Genomic DNA, 20,069 nt, shown 5'->3' with positions numbered 1-20,069 from the left:
TCCGTTTGTAGCATCTAAGATGGTAAAGGAATAGCACTAGTCACATTTGACAGAGGATATGTCTGCTAACCTGTAACAGTGCAGCTTCCTTTGTTGATGGAACAGTTTCTTCTACAGATGCCTCTTGGAGAGGTGGATTAATTGTGGTAGCTATGTTGACAGGACTGTTCCTTTGATCTAGATGTATCTATCTTTGGGATTAGGATGACCTAATTACAGCGCTCAGGACGTTACATTTTTTCACAACCCTGAGTGGCATAGCTAGGTGAGTCTTAATTTTGGAGTGTAGGCCAAAGTGAGAACTCTATTCCCCCCTCTCCTTCTAGAATAGTGTAGCTATGTGCTTCCCTTCCCCTTAGGCTAGTTTGCAAGGTGCCAATCCAGCCCCATGTAACTACCAACAACATCACTCAAGTTGAAGGGTCTCATTTTTAAAATGTTAAAACGGGTAAAAGTTTTTGTGAAGAAAACATTAAGTGCTGATTTGTGTGATTGCTATACTGTCATTAATTGTTACAAAAAGGCCAGCACAGTCTTCTAAAGCAGGCATTTGTAACCCTTTTCTTTCTGGTTAACCCCCCCCCCCCCCCAATGTGCTATAAAATTTCCTGGCTTAGCTGAGCCATAGCAGTTATTTTTCTGTACATAAAAGCTGGGGGTAGCAAGTAGGACAGTTGCCTGTGGCCCCATGCCGCAGGAGGCATCATGAAGTTAATTTGCTCAGACTTCATCTTAGCCCTGGGTGGTGGTACTTAGGACCCCAGGCCACAGTCCCATTTGGCTTTCTGTCCTTAGCGAGTCTAACCCCAGTCATATTTGGTGGAGTCCCTGAAACTTGCTTATTGTTCCCCTGGGGATCCTGGACCCCTAGTGGTCTAAAGCACACTTTGATCTCTGTAATAGATGTACAGAATTTTTTATTATCCAATTAGAATTTACTGCATTGAGTATTTCCTGCCAGGAAGTGCCATCCCTGAGTCTGTTGTTTAGTTTAATGGAAAGCAAGCCTTTTGTTAAACACAGATATGTGTTATTAAATCTACTTTTTTCTTCATTCTTCCTCTCCACTCCAAAAGTGCATTTTTTAGTGAGATGACATTTTTGGAGGGAGCTATAGAGTCAAAATACACCAGATTTAATCAAAGGATTTATTGTATTAAAAACATTTGGGATTTGTTTGGTGCGCAGATTTGTATTTGGAAATACAGCTATGTCAGTAACTAATTTAACATACTTCATTTCTCTTTTTTCCCCTGAAGTTGCACATGCTTGGTGAAGGGAGTCGTGGAGCTACACTGGAAATGATTCTTGCAAAAATTCTCTACACCAGCAGTAAGCACTTCCTGCATCATTACTACAGTTGCCTTTTTTTAAAAAACTTGTAAAGTAACAACTTTAGATTTATCTCAAGTTATACAACTTTTAAATCTGCTATGTAATAATGTATTTCACCATGGATCACTGTGATTATTTGTTCCTTATTTGTAGAGCTTGCCATACATGAGGTGGCCCTGTAGTAGTTCCCTTCCTTCATCTCTGGGAAATTCCAGTGTGTTGTGAACTCTTCCCTCAAGAGTGATTTCAGACCCTTCCTGTTAAATGTTTATATAAAGGCCTTGGGAAACACTGAAACATTATGCACTGCATAGAGAGAATCTTGGCATGTAAGCCCTGACTCCATGCATACTTGGGTGCTGAAGCACCTACAGAGAAAATTCCATCAACTACTCTGTTAGCTGATTAATCAAAATTTAACATTCCTATTGCGTAAATAAATATCTTAGAATGCCTTTTTCTGTGATCTGTCTGTGACTAGCCCAGAGACTTCCTTTTTGAATACAGACTTTGCCACAGTATTGCCATGTCTTTTGTCTCACAATGCAACTGAAACATGATGGGCATCTGCAGTCTTCAGCTGATGCAGAATACAACAACCTGCCTTGTCAGTGGGAGGAGTGGATGAGAACATCGAGCCATGTGCTCTTCAAGTGGGGCACTAATGGTTACTTGGGCGTTTTGAATAAAATTCAAGAACTCTAAATATGTGTTGTCAGTGACCCAGTTATTTAGAAGATACCACTTTCTCTCCTGTCTAATGACAATTAAGGCCTTCCATATCATAACCCATCAAGGCCTTGAAGCTCTCTCTCTAAGGTTAGCAGCAGATAACTCTTAGTTCATGGGTACCTACTTTTAAAACTTGCTTCTTGTCACAATCTTCTAGATCCTGCTGGAGCTTTAACTTACACTGAAAGGCTCTTGTGTTTGTTGCTTTTTCTTTTTTGAGCTGTTTGGTTGCCTTTACGCTACAAGAGGCTATATGAAAGGCAGGACAGTTTGAGTTAGTCTTAAGCCCTCTGTGTCATAAAACAATGGCTAAGACTGCTTTGTAATGTGGCTCTTAAATTCCATTACCTTCATGGATTTAAAAAATGCATTTGTATCTCTTGACACGCACAAGTTGAGTGCCAATGGATGGTTGTGACTGTGAACAGTTCAAGTGTTTCATTGAGAATCTTCAGAACTGCCAAATTAAAGCCTTACTTAATGGTCTCACCAGTGACCACTGTGAAAGCTTTAATTCTGCCACAGGTAGTAAAGTTTCTTCTTCCCTTAAATTTTCTCTTAACAAAATTAGGTTGGGTTAACAACAGTTGGGTATGTTATGGCAACTATTGTGTTAACATGTATTCATTGTTAACTAGAACTTTGCTAGTATTATGATAACTGGCATTGAAATAGGTATGTCTGCACCTTTTCTAGCTTCCTTTCCTTTTTTAAAAAAAAGTGACATAAAATTGCTGCCTAGACACTGAATTTTGTTGTTTTTATACATGCTATATCTTGTAACATTTTTAACATTTTGTGTCTTCTAAAAATAAATATTTAGTTTCAAGCTTAGACATGTAGTCAACATTTACTTTTCTATTTTTTGTAGAAACTACTCAGATCATTGGAATGAGTGCAACTTTAAATAATGTTGGAGACCTGCAGCAGTTCCTGCAAGCGGAGTATTACACTAATAATTTTAGACCAGTACGTGTTCAAGACTAGGGTAAATTATTGCTTAACATTTTTAGAGTTAAAAATGACTTAGTTTCACACTTTGAGCTTTCAACACACTTTTTGTACCAACACTGGTAAAGCAGTATAACCCCCAAGTGCAGACACTCTAATACTGGTATAAAGGTGTTTGTATCTATGCAGCTTATTTCCATAAATTTAAATGCCTTTTTATACCAGTATAACTGTCTGCACTTGGGGATTATACTGCTTTAATTGTGTTGTCACCTTTCCAAATTCTGTAAATAGCCCAGCCCTTCTTTGTGATCAAGAAGCACTTTTATTCTGAGCTCTTTTTATCAGTTGCTTTGGTTACTTAAAAAAACAAAACACAACTTTGGGGCTCAAATTTCTTACTTTTTTTTTCCATATGTCTGGGGGGGAGGAGAGGGGAGAGTGTACAGTCTGATATTTACAAAAGTGTTTCTGTGTTTTGAGAATTAAAAAGATGTCTTTCGTTGTTTTGGATTGTCTAGGTTTCCAGGGACAAATCACATTTATTTTCTGAAAGCTAGGTGGCAGCAGTGGAATTGACACACACTACAAATTATCAAGTATCAGAGGGGTAGCCATATTAGTCTGAATCTGCAAAAGCGGCGAGGAGTCCTGTGGCACCTTATAGACTAACTGAAGTGTAGGAGCATAAGCTTTCGTGGGCAAAGACCCACTTTGTCAGATGCAAGATGCATCTGACGAAGTGGGTCTTTGCCCACGAAAGCTTATGCTCCTACACTTCAGTTAGTCTATAAGGTGCCACAGGACTCCTCGCCGCTAGTACAAATTATATTTAACTTATATTGTTGCAATTCAGAGTGATACTTAGTTTTGATTCCCCTCAAGATAACTAATATTAGATGAAATAGCAAGCAAAACTGAAAGCAAGTTATCTGGCCACCTACCCTGAAGCTCAGGGATCAGCCAAGGTGTACATTACCACTTTATAAGAGGGTTGTGCATTTCTTGAGGTAATGAATTCTTAGAGGTAAGAACAGTCCTTGAGTGTGGAAATAAGAATGGTCCTTTGTCTTTTGGAGTTTGGAAATGTATTTCCAAGAGATCTCTTAGTTTAAAATTTGTAGTGATGCAGACAGTATTTTGACTAATGTTAATATATCATTTCTTTAACCAACTCAGGTAGAATTAAAGGAGTATGTTAAAATACGAGATGGTATCTATGAAGTTGACGACAAAGCAGAGAATGGCCTTACTTTTTCACGTCTTCTTAATTTCAAGGTAATGCAGATATGTGTATGAAACTTCTTGTTTATTTATGTATACAATATTCTTACAAAGGTGATTTGAAAAAAATAAGGTAAATTAAGGTTTTCTTAGGAATTATCATCTTATGTTTTAGAAATGTGTGTCTGTCCATCTGTCTGTGAGTCTGTTTGCTCAAGAACCCTTGACTCAGTTCAAACCTGTAACTTAGAAAGGAAACGTTCCATGTGCCGCGCTTTTTCTACGTAGCTGTGTCTCTACCTACCCCCATCTATCTGTCCCTTTTCCTCCTTGTTTTAGAATCAGCAGCACATATGAATGGTAAGAGCTAGGGCCATCAGATTTGGCATGAAGCTTCCTTTTATAACTTACAACCAACCCCTTACCTTGTTTTAGCAGGATAATGGGATGTCTATGGAATTCAATTGTTCCTCATAAAATGGAAAGGGAGGGGTCTGGAAAGAGGACATTATAGTGTAGAATGACCATGGGGGGCAACAAGGGGCAAAAGATGGGGATCGTGACAGCTGTAACTCCATTGGGTCATCAAGGGGCAGGAGTGAAGAAAGGGACAACTACTTACTATATATTTCAGAAAGTGTGTGTCTATTTGCGTGTATCTGTTCCCGAGCTGGGGGAAATGCACCCCTCCCCCGGTTGGGCCTGCTGCAGCTGCAGTGTCCATGGACAGTTGCTTCTCACCTGGCCCCAAGCTACTGTGGTTACAGAGGGCTGGGCTTGTCCTCTCTCCCTGAGGCAGCTTGTATATTGAACCCCACAGCGCCATCTCAGAGCTATGATTTAAATGAAGAAAAACAAAACTTATTTGAGTTAAGGACCCGAGCAATGGCAGGTACATTTTCTAGTTGGTTCATAAATATAAAGTACTAGTAGATGAGGCCCATTGTTGACTAGGCAAAGTAATTTTGCGTAGATTATAGGAAAATTCAAGAAATTAAATATATGTAGTAGAATTTTTTATTAATGTGCTTGCAAAAGAGAAGTAAAAACACTTTTAAACCTGTAGGATTTCAGCTTCAAACATTATTCATTTTATTGCATAATTACCATACATAGTCAATTTGAATCAGAAACTCATAAAGCTTCCATTATTCTTTCTATTACTAATTTGAATTATTTTGTGATTTGTCTCAGTAAAATTTTCTTTGCACTAAAATGTCAGTTGAATAAACAACTCAATTTTAATTTTGTTAGCAAATGTTTTGATGAACTCTAATCATTATAGTACTGACTCTTTTCCCGATAAAATGATTTTTGAAACCAGCATATTCTGGTTTAAAAAGTAGTGCATTCAGCTAATTTAAGTGGCAGGATTGTTTATGCAATATTTGGTATCTGTAGGTAATTGCGAAGTATGACTTTATTTTTCACAAAAACTCACTGTTCAAAATATATAATAGATGATAAAGGGTAATAATATCTATGGAAAAATGGTCTCTACAGGCCAAATGCTAACTTGAGGATTTTTTTTAGATTTTAATTTCGTTCCTAGCTATATAGAAGAAAAGAAGGGAGATAATTTTTTCCCCTCTGACTGGGGGAGTGAGGTGCTTGAAAACTTCAGATCTCTAACCAGAAGTTGATACAAAAAGTAAAGCCTAAAAGCAAGCTCCTGAAAAACCACGTTGGTAGGTATTCTAGCATCCTCTTGCTTCTCAACAGCTGGAAATGAGTGATAGGCTTTTGCACTAGGGCATTTCCCCTGCATTATTGTAATGGGAGAGATTGTTCTCTTTCATGTTGGCTTATGACTGCTGGGTTTCTGGAAATCTTGTTCAGTCTGCTCTAACCATTAAAGTAGGTCAGTTTGGAGCCTAATATACTTGAGTACTCAGATGTGATGTGCATGATAAGGAAGGTACTGATTCTTGATTCTAGGTTGCTATGCCTACAACCAATGGGCTCTCTTTTTTTTTCCATATGTGTGCAGAATAAATTTTATGTGCGTGAAGGCATGTGCAGATGTGTGGTAATGCTTTTTTTTTCACTTTTATTTCAGTATTCTAGTAATCTGCAGAAGATGGACCCTGACCATCTTATTGCCTTGGTGGCAGAAGTCATTCCAAATTATTCCTGTCTTGTCTTTTGTCCGACCAAAAAAAACTGTGAAAATGTAGCTGAAATGATATGCAAGTACCTGAACAAGTATGTTTCTCTTAATACTATTTTTAGAGTACACCTGAAATACCAAATCAGCCGTGACTGTTCAGTTTTTGTGCTAAAAGAGGTAATTGCTTCCTTTTCCAATGGTGATGGTAGTAATGATGATGAAAAAATATACTTGCCTGACCAGAAACAAAAATAAAATTAACTTACCCTGGGCAAATTGAATTCTAGGGTATCTTGAAGGGAATGCCCCTGTTTCAGAGTCAATTTTTTATTTAAAACAAAATTAAGCACTAAAATACAATTTTTCAATAATCAGTTAAAAAAAAACAAAGAACTGGGGAGAAAAGAAGGAAAATAGCAAAGTTCTTTTAGAGACTATCTATGGAATTCACATCTTCATGCTGTTCTGTGTAAGTAACAGCACTTTCTGTTTTTCTTTGAGTACTCGCTTATATCCGTTCCATGTTAGGTGTGTGTACTTGCCACATGTGCCAGTGCTGGAATTTTTTTCCCTCTGTGGTACACGTAGGTGACCATCTCTGATGCCCCCTAGAGTGGTGGTGGTATGGTACAGTATGAGGGGAACCACAGGCTCCCCCCACCATCACCTTCAGTTCCTTTCTGTTGTAAATAGTTCGTATTCTTCCCTTAGTGCATTACAGTCCCTAGAACACTGAACTTGGGTTAGAGCAGTGGTTCCCTACCTTTTTCAGTCCCCGTACTCCCTTGGCTTTTAGTAAACCTTCCCACCCCCTATTCAATATGAAAGGAAATAAATTCTAGACTCTAGAATCCACAACTTTTTTCACTAACACTACTACTTTTGGAATATTTCAATTAGGATAATCTAGTTCCGTGGTCCCCAACACGGTGCATTTCCATGCGCCCGCCAGGTGCTCGGGGCTGGCCTTGCACTGGGTGCATGGCGGGGAGAGCGCCGGCCCCGGGAGCGCGGAGCTGGGCAGGGGGAGCGCCGGTCCCGGGAGCGCGGAGCTGGGCGGGGGGAGCGCCGGCCCCGGGCGCGCGGAGCTGGGCGGGGGGAGCACCGGCCCCGGGCGCGCGGAGCTGGGCGGGGGGAGCGCCGGCCCCAGGCATGCGGCTTTGGGGGGGGCCGCCCCCGGGGCGCAAGTGTCCCCGCCCCCTGGCGCCCGGCGGGCAAACGGCCACGCCCCCTGGCGCCCGGCGGGCAAACGGCCACGCCCCCTGGCGCCCGGCGCGCAAACGGCCACGCCCCCTGGCGCCCGGCAACCTCCAAAGGTTGGGGACCACTGATCTAGTTATTTACCAAATATTCCCTGTACCCCCTTGACAAGCTTCTTGTACCCCCTGGGGGTATGCGTACCCCAGGTTGGGAACCCCTGGGTTAGGGCATGCCCCACGCCTTGGGGTTTAACAACAGCGACTGGTATAAGAAACTTAGGCGGTTGATGATTCCCACACCAATTGTTTATGGTGTCTAGGAAGACTCACATAAGCTATAGGTGTTGTATTTGTAAAAGCTTCAAGCCTCACTAAAAAGGAACGAGACATTATCCTTAAAACTCTGATAATAGAGTCAGGAGGTCATGTTCAGACTCGGCGCATAGTACTGCAACTTCAGTGAGGAGTCTCTGGCTGGTATCTCCATTGGAATGATGAAAGTTCATCTCTCCTGCAAAAGAAAAAGAGGCCCAGCAGACGTTAATTACTCTCTCACAACGTCCAGGAATGAACTGGAGGTGAACCTGAACCCACAAAGGGCACCTCGTTCCCTTCCAGCACCAATGCTTAACATCACGGCTCAATTCACATTCCCACTGCTGTTCACCTTCATGGCATCAGTCAGAAAGTGTTCGGCATCATTCTCCAGGATAACATCTGTTAAATGCCATCACTGGGATCTTAAAGCAGTGGATCATCACTCTACGGCCAGCGCAGCCAAGACCAAGGCACTTTGTCAGTCTTGGGGTGTGTCTATACTACATGGTTTTGTCGACAAAACTTTACCTGCGTCTACACTACCGCTGAGTTCTGTTGACATAACGTCGACAGAACTTGGCAGTTTTGTCGACGGCAGTAAACCTCATTTTACGAGGAATAATACCTTTTGTCAACAGGGTTCTATCGACAGAAGGCGTTATTGCATCTACACTGTCCTTTGCGTCTACGCTCTCATGTTGACAAAGCGGCTTGCTGTAGTCTAGACGTTCTTTGTCGACAGAAGCTTTGTCGACAAAAGCCTGTAGTCTAGACGTACCCTCGGTGTGATCCTGATCCCTAGAGTATGACCCCCTCCTCCCATGAACAGGAATCTGGCTTACCTTGAATATGCTTTTATTCAAAATATTTCATGTAACATGTCATTGCCAAGCTTGTAATCTGCTAAATGTGTATATTCCATTCTTATGCTTGTACCATTTCTGTATCTGAAATTAGTAATGTTAACTGAAGATTTATTATCAGTGTGTTCGTGTTGGGAAAACCTTATTACCAGCCCATCAGAAACATTGAAAAAGATAGACAAAGAGCTAATAGCCCATTAGCAAGAGACAGTGGAGTGGGGAAGAACTCTTCCTGCAGATGTGCTTCAAATACATGTGTTCATGTCACCTGATGCTGGAATCCATCTTGAATTTTGTACTTTTCCACAGAGGTTTTAGGGAAAACACTTGAAAACACCTGGAAACAAAAGGGAGGGCACGTGTCCCTATAGGCTAGGAGAAACTCACTGCTCTGTCCTCAGAAGGGAGCTGCTGCCCTCACTGAGGGAGAAATGCCCCTCCCCCAACCAAGCAGCTGAATGTGAGAGTCCTGAGCCTATGACTGGGCCGGGCTCATTAAGCAGCTGTGGGGCTGTGCTGCCATGCAGCTTAAAAAGAATTTTGGATACAACTGATGGAAAACCTTCCAGCACCGGTGCTTATGGCGAGCACACATACCAAACTTGAAATGGATATGAGCAATGCATCTCTAAGCCACCAGTTACCAAACAGGTAACTGTCCTTTTTACCATTCCTGCTCTCAGTGGTTCTCTTCTTGATCATGCCTAACAGTAGTCTGTTAAGCAGCTCTTTGTGTTTGGGTACATGTGCTGTGAGTGTAAGATGCAAACAAGAAGTTGGAATTTTTTAAGTTGAATATCTTTCATTATTAATTACATAAAAAGTTAACAATCAATGTATGCTCAGATTCATGTAATTTAAAAAAGCCTATAGAGATTATCTTTTTGTGAATTTACATGATACTTAATCATCAGATACACATTGAAAAGGAGTGTATAACAAAATAGATAATGAAAAATGAAGTCTCTAGCTGGTTGCTATTCCCATCATTTTGGTTGCTGTCTATGAGGAAAAGAATCTGTACTATTACTAGACTTGAAGGAAGTTTGCATCATTCTCTTCCCTCATCTCAATGCATTTGAAATAAAACACAGTAATCTTGAGCTCTTCTGGGTTTTGGTTATGTGGTTTTGTTTTGGTTTTTTTTTTACATACTAGAAGTTAATTTTTTGCTGCTGACTAATATTTCTCATTTTGGTAAATAATATTAGAAACACTAGAAAATGTTTTCTGGACTTCAGAGTTTGAGATGAACATATTCTTGATGTAGGACTGGAGAATGGTCAGGAACGAATTAGGTGTATCCTTTTCTTTTCATGTAATTTCACTGTCAAAATATAAATATTAAAGGTGCTTATTTTCTTTATTTGCCCCCTCCTTCACCCTCCTAAGGGAATATAGAAATCACAGGGAAAATGAGAAACATGATCTTATTAAGGAATTGAAGAATATTGGTAAGGGACATCTCTGTCCTGTTCTAAAGCGAACCATTCCATTTGGTATTGCCTACCATCACAGTGGCCTCACCAGTGACGAAAGGAAACATATAGAGGAGGCTTATTCAGCAGGTGTCCTGTGCCTTCTTACTTGCACATCTACTTTAGCTGCTGGAGTCAACCTGCCAGCTCGAAGGTTAGTCATGCAAAAGTAATTGTATGGGTTCATTTAAATCATGTGTCAAAACTGCTGCGTTGTCTAAGGTTGGAGATGTCAGTATGATGATGTGGCTCCATTCTGAGTAGAGATTAAAAATGGCACAATCTGCTCTGTAGTTCTCCTGGTGTTTTGTTAATTATATCTGCTGACTTCAAATAGGAGTTTCTCTGCTTTTTGTTCCTGGGAATCCTGCTGAGCCAGTATCTTTCTGAACAATCAAATTGCATTCTACAGTAAACTTCCGATAATCCGGCACCTTTGGGATCCAGGGGGTGCCGGATTATCAGATATGCTGGACCATTGGAAGGGGGAGCTATGAGGGATCTGGGGGGGGGTGCCACCCCAGATCCCTCATAGCCCCCCCCCCTTCCGATAGTCCAGCTCTGCCCCAAGCGTCCCTGATTCAGCCGCTGCTGAAACTGACCAGCAGCGGCTGAATCGGAGACGCCTGGGGCAGAGCAGCTGGAGTGCTGTCGGGTTGGTCGGGGTAATGCCGACCCTTGGCGCGGCGAGACCAACCAGGCAGCACCCCAGCTGCTCTTGGGGATGCCTGGGGCAGAGCAGCTGGGGTGCTGCTGGGTTGGTCCCGCAGCGCCACTCCTTGGCGCTACTGGATCAACCCGGCAGCACCCCAGCTGCTCTACCTCAGGCGTCCCCAAGTCAGACGTTGTTGATACTGATCAGCAGCTGACTCCAGGAAGCCTGAGGCAGAGCAGCTCTGCCCCGGGCTTCCCGGAATCAGCCGCTGGTCAATTTCAGCAGCGGCTGAATTGGGGACGCCTGTGGTGCTGCCTGGTTGGTCCCGCAGCCCCCAGGGGCAGCGCTAGGGGACCTACCCTGCAGCGCCCCAGCTGCTCTGCCTCCGGCTTCCCCGATTCAGCCGCTGGTCAGTTTTAGCAGCGGCTGAATAGGGGAAGCTGGAGGCAGAGCAGCTCCAATGGTCTGGCTGCGGAGCACTTCCGGGTTCCTGATGGTGCCGGACCATCAGGAGTGCTGGACCGTCAGATGCTGGACCAATGGAGTTTTACTGTATTTTGCCTCAAGTATAATTAAGAGAATTGTAACTAAATTGTAGGACAAAATCAGATGTTTACACATGCATAACTGAGGGCAGAGTTTAAGTTGCAGAATCTGTTACTTAGAATGATGACAGCAAGAACACTTGGCTTTCAGGTGGAATCTACAGAGCTTGCAGTTAAGAAAACCATCACTTTACATATAAACTGAGAACATTTATATAAAATCACTGAGTAAGGAGTGCTATTTTTAGACAGTTTTCTTAGTGCAATTACTGAAAAATAGTCCTTTTATTTGGAGAAATTATTGACAAACATAAACAATGCAAAAATATTAAAATATAGCCTCGAAGGTATCTGTTTGGTTAGACTCTCTGTGTTTCAGGTCATGTGGTGATTACAGTAGTATGTCCAAATGACTTGTTTTTATGTAAAATGCTGATGCATTAATTCAGTATTTGTTTCCAATAAATGCAATGATATTCATGAATGTAAAATATTATGGTTTTATTATTGTCTTGCCATTCTGAAATGGTACACTTAAACTTTCTGAAAGGATATTAACATTGTTTCTCAATGTGCTCAGCCTCTTGCTTACTTTAGACAAAGGGGTTTATCCAAAACTAACTTTTAAAATAACATTTTCATGGATAAGTTGGTTATTGATAGTAATGCTACCATAATAGTAAACTACCTATCACAACTGAAAGAGATCAAAGAATAAAAATTGATTCCAATTTTTCTTTGTGCATTTTTCAGTGTTTTGTAAGCAATCTCTTTTCCCTATGTGTGTGGGTTTTTCACGTGGTAATCAGGGAAAAGAAAAATATTTTTAAAGAAGAATGTGGTTGTAAAACTACAAAAAATGGCAGGGAACTCATAGCATGTATGATATCTGAAACTAATTTTAATTCACTTTTGTAAGTCTTCTGTCCTCAAGCTGACTTAGCTTTTAAATTGCATTATTTAAACCATAATGTTTGTGTTTTAGTGTATGTGTAGGGGCATAGTTTATTTATACACTTGCCACTGAATAATCTGGCAAGTAAATACCAGATTTGGCTCCTTTAATATTTTATATAGGAATTCTGTGTTCTAGGAGAGAGTTGGCATTTTAATCTTGTTTGTTAGATTTTCATTATTGAATATAATTAGAATGTGACTAAATGTTATTTTTGGCTTTATTTCTATGTAGAATTCTTTAGAAATAGCCTTTCTAAATAGTTATTACTCTGGGAGGTCTAGGGGCTTGGAAATAAGCTCATTTTTGTCCTTTATTTGACAGTCGATGGAATATCCTAGTAATTAGTATTTAAAATATTTCTCCTATTGCACTGTATTCTCAATTTAAATAAAGCTTTGTAGAGTGTAGCTAGAAGTCCAAATTGTTTGTTGAGGTGAATGCCATATTATATCAAATCAGTATTTTAAAAATATAGACTGTTATAGGAGATGGGATAGCATAAAGATGCAGGTAAGGCAACGAACGAGTTGTCTGTGAAAGCCTTTTATGACATTGTGGTAGTGTTTATAATTTGTACTACTCTAGCACCGGGCCATGCATAAGAACTAGATGCTATACAAACATAAGAAAAAGACTTCACCTTCCCTAAGGTGCTTATAATCCAGCTGTAGAATGAGACAGCAAATGGCTAAAGACAAACAGATGGACGGTTTGACCGGGTGGACTAGTTCTTCGAGTAGAGTCCCCATGGGTGCTCCACTGTAGGTGCTGGGCTTGCCCTGGTGCCGTAGAGTGGAGACTCTTGAGTAGAAGTACTCGGCTGGACCACGCATGCGCAGTGGCGTCTCACAGCATTCGTGCTCTTTTTTCTGTGCTCACGCAGTCCGGTCCCAGCCACTTCCTCTCAACCGCCTCAGGCTGCAGATGGAGCAAACTGCTCTCCTCAACTTCTTCCTCTACGCCTGCGTAAGCTCGTTCCTTTCCTAGTTTTTCTTCTTCTCTTTACTTCCAAATATCCCTCTCGTTACTACCCTAGTTTAAAAAAAAAAAATTTCCTTGTTGGTAACCAAGTTATAGTCCCGCTATACTTCTCTCCCTCAAGTTATTCCATAGTTCGTAGTGTACATAATTAAGATCTACCTAGTTACCCCTTTTAAAAAAATGCCGTCCCCTTCAGGGTTTAAGAAATGCGACACTTGTCGAGAGCCAATGCCTGCCTCAGATGGCCATTCCTGTTGCATTCGCTGTCTCAGAGAAGCCCATGTCCCACAGAAATGCTCGCATTGCTTAAAATTAAGTGCGAGGATCTGACGGGACAGGGAGATGAGGCTCCGTATGATTTTATTTTATAAGACGCTTCAGCCAGAAACCTCTGGAAGCACGGCCTCCTCCGGGCAGCCTCAAAAACAGAGGGCTTCTTCCCCTACTACGACAACATCTAAGAAGCACAGGGCATCACCTACGAGATCTCTTCCAGTTTCTACACAGAGCACAGTCAGTTCGGGAGACAAGCCCGGGATGTCAGGTACTTCAAAACCATGTCCGAAGGGTCCTACGGTGTCAAAGAAAGAAATTGCCGAGACCGGCACCAGCACCGAGGTCTACATTGGCACCGGTTGTATCCTCTGTGCCGAGAGTATCATCATTGCTGGCGGCACCGGGCTCACCACCGGTACAGAGTGTGCAATATGGCATCGCCCACTCCGACACAGACCCCAATAGCACTGATGCTGTATGCGCCTGGCACTACACTGAGTCCCTATTGGTGCTGAAGCTGCTCACGCTCCCAGTCACTACTCTTTTCACTGGCACCGTTGCCATCTTCATCAGCACCAAGGTCCCCTACATTACATGACTCATGCCAGCACTGATCCCCACGCTCTCCAAGTCAAAGGCTACCTTCACCATTTCTAGCGGCTGCTATGACTCATCATCATCCTCATCGTCATCATAGCCGTTATCCTATGTCTCCAGCATCATCTAGAGCCTCATATGCTCACTCCCACTCACCCCGGTCGAATCGTTCATCTCACTGGGAACAGTCTAGGTACACTTATTTTGATCGGTCACCTCTTGAAAGACTATTACCGTGACGACCGCTACCACCACTATTCGCCTTCTCTACACTCATACTATTACCGCTCTACGTCTCATGGAAGATCATATTGTGACTGCAGACAGTCCCCAACTCTGGCCCCTCCCACTCCAGTGGTCCAACCTGCCTCTCCTCAATGTCAACCAACGGAACCGGACGATACGCACCTTTCCACCACAGAGGACCGAACCCAGGAGACTTCCCCCACAGACCAGATGAGGCTATAATCCTGGGAGACATCTCCCCACCGGACAATCTTTGTCAATTCCAAGAATTCTTCAAAAGGGTAGCCATAAGCCAGGAAATACACCTCGATGAAATAAAGGACAAACAACACCACCTCCTCAAAAACCCTCAGCCACAGCACAGAGGAAAAGGCGCTATACCACTGGATGAAGCCATTCTGGAGGTTGCTTAAGAGATATGTCAGACCCCGGCTTCTGCTCCACCAGCTAGCAAAAGGGCAGACAGAAAATATTTTGTGCCACCTAAGGGGATGGAGTTCCTTTTTATCCATCCCCAACCAAATTCTTTAATGGTGGATGCAGCACACCAAAGATCGAAAGCTCCTCAATACAGAAATACCTCTGACAAGGACTCAAGGCGACTGGACTTACTTGGTAGGAAGGTGTCCACATCTGCGACACTCATGCTCCGGATAGCGAACTATACAGCTCACCTTTCTAACCACATATTTGACAATTTCACTAAACTCACACCCGTGTTAGACCATCTACTGGAAGCAAAGCGGCCCATACTCAAATCGGTTGTCCAGGAGGACTACACATCAGCCAGAACTGCCCTACAGATAGCCATGGACGTAGCGGACACAGCAGCGAGATCCACCGCCACAGCGGTAGTGATGCGACGAGCGTCTTGCCTCCAATCAGCTGCAGTCCCCAGATACCTCCAGACCAAAGTTGAGGATTTGCCTTTCGACAGGGACAAGCTGTTCTCTGAAAAACTGATAGCGTGCTAGATTCCCGCACAACACGGCAGACACTGGGTATGTACTCCCCCCCCCTGTATAGACAGTGGCGTTATCCTCCATACCAGAGACGCTATGACTACCCTTACGTTTGACAACAATGGCATAACCAGCAGAGAGCTCTTGATCATCAACGGAACAGACAGGGACCTCAGAGGCGTCGAAACCAGGAGAATCGCACCTAGGACCCAATGAATACCAAACAGCAGGTTTGACGCCTCAGTCGAGGGTACGCAGACAAACGCAAATACCAACCAAGGTCACCAATATCATCACCACCTGAGGCCCTTTTATCTCCAATGGGCCTCAGTCACCACAGACAGGTGGGTGTTAGAAATAATCTAATCAGCATACTCCATACCCTTCGTCACCATTCTCCCCACCCCCCTCTATGCATTCTCCCCAAAAGTTCTGCAGAAGATAATAATGGACGGTGCCACAGTCATATTAATAGCACCAGCATGGGCTCTTCAGCACTGGTTCCCATTCCTCCAGCGCATGTTACCATGCAGACCATACCAGTTGCCAACCCTTCCGAACCTTCTCACTCAGAATCAAGGGACACTACAACAGCCACAAATACTTTGCAACTCACGGCATGGCTCCTAGTTGGTTAAACCCTGCCGAATCCCTCTGCTCTACTCAGGCTCAGAGTATACTCATTCACAGTAGGCGGCAAACAACGAGAAGTACTTAGCTCTCAAAATGGCGAAGGTTTGTTTCCTGATGTGCCTCTCAGCAACTGCTCCCCTAGTCCGCTCCCCTTCATGTCCTCGATTACATGCTACATCTAAAAAACACAGGCCTAGCATTAGCTTTTCTCAGACTTCACCTAGCGGCGATCTCGGCCTTTAGACAGCCTATCGAAGGAACCTCCCTTTTCGCCTACCCAACAACCAAGAGATTCATGAAAGGCCTATCAAATATAAGTCCTCCTTGGAAATCCGTTCCCCCAATATGGAACCTGGAGATTGTTTTGAGTGCCCTAACCATACCACCATTTGAACCATTAGCTACCATACCTTTACGCACCCTAACCATGAAACTAGCTTTCCTCCTTGCAATTACATCAGAACGCAGAGTCAGCGAGCTATCAGCACTAATGGCAACACCGCCCTACGTTATCCTTAACCTTGAGTCCTAAGGCCTCATCCAGCATTGATACCAAAAGTTTTCTCATCCTTCCATATCAACGAGCCTATTATCCTACCATCTTTTTACCCTAAGCCTCACTCATCACCATGAAAAATGTCTCTTCACACATTGGACATTTGTAGAACTCTCACCCTTTACATCAACCGCACAAGATGTTTCAGGAAACCCGACCACCTAATCGTCTCTAGCCAACAAAACTAAGGGACAACCGTTATCATCCCAGCATATTTCTAAACTTATAACCACGTGTGTAACACAGCTTCTAAGGGGTTATTTCTCCCAACACAACCCCAAGCACATTCCACACAAGCAATGGCAGTGTTAACAGACTTTCTCAAAGGCATTTTTTTGAAAGACATTTGCAGAGCAGCCACGTGGTCTTCACATGACACCTTTGTTAAACACTATACTATCCGTCAAAAGAGGCTCTCGGACGCTGCAGTGGCATGAGCGGTGCTCTCATCAGCAGACAACAGAGACTCTGTATCCCACTTTCCAGCTCATGAGGGTACTGCTGCTTAGTTACCTACAGTGGAGCACCCACAGGGACTCCACTTGAAGAAAGCGAAGTTACTCACCTTGGTGCAGTAATTGTTGTTCTTCGAGATGGTCCCCGTAGGTGCTCCACTACCTGCCCTCCTCCCCGCTTCGGAGTCTGTCTCGTTTTTTTTTTCTCCTGTTCACAGATTCCAAGGCAGCTTTTGAGGAACTGGCAGGGGCCAGACCGCGAAAGTGCAGAAAAGAGTGCAAACTCTGCGAGATGCCGCTGCGCATGCGTGGTCTGGCCGAGTACTGCTACTCAGAGTCTCCGTTCTGCGGTGCTGGGACAAACCCTGCACCTACAGTAGAGCACCCACAGGGACCATCTCGAAGAACGACAGTTACTGCACCAAGGTGAGTAACCTCGCTTTCCAACACCCCCTGCTGGAGATCTTGTCAAACCTAGCCCCAGGGAGAAGACCAGAAAATAGCTCCTCCAATCAGACTAGAGTGACTGCTTCTCCAGCAGCCAATCAGGGCCCAGCAGGCTGATAAAGAAGCTGTTAGGCCAGGGCCTGGCAGTTCCTCACTGGAGCTTGGTGCAGCTAGATCTAGGGATCGACTGGGAGGACAGCAGTACCTCAGACAGCTCTAAATGTGAGCTCAACTTCAGACCTGGTTGAAAGCAGGTCCAGCAGCTGAAGACTAGGAATAAGTGACTACAACACTTTACAGAACCCTGGACAGGGTGCAATGAGAACCCGGCCTCAAACCCCTGAGAAAGAGAGCTGGACGGAAAGAGAGCTGGGGAAGTGGCCCAGAGATCAAGGTAGCAGAGGACAGCAGAGACTCTTAGCACTGAACTGATACTTACAGGGTCCCTGGGCAGGCGTGGGGTCCCGTCCCCCCCTGCAACTCCCAGCAGCCGCAGCAAGGAGGTAAGAAGAAGCCTGGTCCCAGGCAACCAACCAGAAAGCCATCTGAGATGCCTCCACTCCAGGAGACAGCCAGGGCAGAGAAGTTGCAGTCACACTCTTGGACACAAAGGGGCGCCCACGAGAGGGTGAGCCCCTTCACTGTGGGGTACAGAGCAATAGTGAGACAGTAGTATTGATCAGTGTGCAAACCTGTAGTCTTGGCACACAAGCAGCCATACCCATCAACAAGTTGTTTTTGTGGAGAAAGTATGTTTTGAATGAAAATGAGAGTTTTGCAGATGTTTTTGGCGAACTCCTCCAAAATATAAAGGGCAGCCTGGGAGAAAGTACGAAGGTGCTTGTTTGAGAATTTAATGACTGAACAGTGGCGGGTGGCATAGTTGTTTGTTTGGCTTTTTTAATGCTAATAAGGTGCTTAGAATCTACAGGTTTGCACCTTCTGGTCTGGTACCTTTGGGACCTGACCAGCCCTGAACCAGGGAATCCGCCAGACCAGGGAGGGTTGATGCGTCCCCTATGCTGTCGCCTCCTGCAGGGTGGCAGCAGCAACAGAGGGACTGACCTTGACTGAGTAGGGGTTGAGGAAGAGGCAGGATGGTTGCAAAGCCCCACAGGCAGAGTCAGGAGCACAGCCCTTGCAGAAGCATACCGAGCCGCAGGGCTGCGCTTTCGGGCGCCGCTGCCAGCTATGGGGCTGAGCTCCCTAGTCAAAAGTTTCAGCAGCCACACTGCCTTTTCCCCAAGCGTCCCTCCCCTGAGCTTGAGTTTCAGAAACTTTGGGAGGACTGTGGTGTAGTTGCTGAGCGTGGGGCCCAGATTTTCCCCTAATAGTGCTCCAGCCTGGGAGCACCCTTGGGATGCCAGACCGCAGATGTTGCACATAGTCCATATGGAAATCTGGACCATAGAGGTCGAATCTGTGCTATAGTGATGGGGACTGATACAATCCCTAAAAGATACAAAATTCAGTTTGACACGTCTTCATATTTTATCCATATTATTTCTAGATTATTTAAGTATGCTCAATATTGCTCTTAATTTTCAAAAAAAATATGCTGTGTGTGATTTTGGTTTGACAGGCATGCATAATTCTCATTAACAATGAGTTGTGCATCGTGAGGCAAATATTAACTTTTCTCTTCTGGAGAGCCTGGTGTTTAATATAACTTTACTGATGTTTTAGTACACCTACTACAGAATGTAGCTTTTTCAGAGTCTCCTCTTTTTTTTCTTAGGGTTATTTTAAGGGCTCCCTATATTGCTACAGAGTTTCTGAAGAAGAACCAGTATAAGCAGATGATTGGCAGAGCTGGTCGAGCTGGTATCGACAGTGCTGGTGAAAGTATTCTTATAGTGCAAGAAAAAGACAAAAATCTGGTAACTTAAACAAAAAGGTGGTGGTTTGAGTCATCAAAAGAAGTTGATGGGAGAGGGATATTTAAATTGTTTGCTGCTTTCAAATAAGTTTGGGGCAATCTTTTTGTGTGTGTGTGCAACTGTTTGACTCTTTCTAATAATTACTTTATATTCTGCAATCATAAGGGCAGCCAGAGCCCTTTTCTGACCTGTCGTTGGAGACCAGCTGTATTCTTTGCAGCATACATAGTCTCTGACACATGCGCTTATCACTCTAAAGGTCAGTCCTAAAACTTGGCTATCTCCAGCAATTTTCCTATTTATTAACTTGATTTTAAAATAAACCTTGAAGATATTCTTTTGAAAGTGAAATATTTTCACCTGTGGAGACTCTATGAATGCACAGTATAAATAGCAATTACTTTGTTTTTTAGGTTCGGGATTTAATAAACAGTCCTTTGGAGAACTGTTACAGCAGCCTCTTCGTTGAATACACTAAGGGATTACAAGGTCTGCTCCTATCTTTGGTTGGATTAAAGGTAATAATTTAATTCTTTTGTGAGCAATTAAAGAGATGCATTTTGATATTAGGAGTGCTGATACAGATTAACTGTACTTCTTGTATATACTGATAGGATTGCTTTTCTCACAGAACAGCTTTACAGTAACTGAATTCAGAGTTGTTGTAT

The 20,069-nt window shown here is 43.4% G+C and overlaps 1 protein-coding gene across 6 annotated transcripts in view; it reads left to right on the top strand.

Annotated features, from left to right (window-relative positions):
* Window positions 1–20,069, top strand: part of HELQ (helicase, POLQ like) — a 45,990-nt gene that overhangs the window by 7,100 nt on the left and 18,821 nt on the right. For 5 of the 6 annotated variants that reach the window (XR_012903987.1, XM_075929508.1, XM_006110886.4 and 2 more), the window contains exons 5-11: window positions 1,260–1,332; window positions 2,939–3,036; window positions 4,198–4,296; window positions 6,302–6,447; window positions 10,125–10,364; window positions 19,260–19,401; window positions 19,815–19,919. Coding sequence is in view for 5 of the 6 variants with exons in the window: in XM_075929508.1 (XP_075785623.1) it covers window positions 1,260–1,332; window positions 2,939–3,036; window positions 4,198–4,296; window positions 6,302–6,447; window positions 10,125–10,364; window positions 19,260–19,401; window positions 19,815–19,919 (903 nt within the window). In the remaining variant the exon portion in view is untranslated. Of the gene's footprint in view, window positions 1–1,259; window positions 1,333–2,938; window positions 3,056–4,197; window positions 4,297–6,301; window positions 6,448–10,124; window positions 10,365–19,259; window positions 19,402–19,814; window positions 19,920–20,069 lie in introns of all 6 variants that reach the window. The other variant, XM_014570806.3, reaches the window with a different exon arrangement.

This window comes from Pelodiscus sinensis, chromosome 5 (assembly GCF_049634645.1).
Source record: "Pelodiscus sinensis isolate JC-2024 chromosome 5, ASM4963464v1, whole genome shotgun sequence".
NCBI classification, from domain to species: domain Eukaryota; kingdom Metazoa; phylum Chordata; order Testudines; family Trionychidae; genus Pelodiscus; species Pelodiscus sinensis.
The sequence above is the reverse complement of the archived record's forward strand: the minus strand, read 5'-3'. Positions and strand labels throughout refer to the sequence as shown.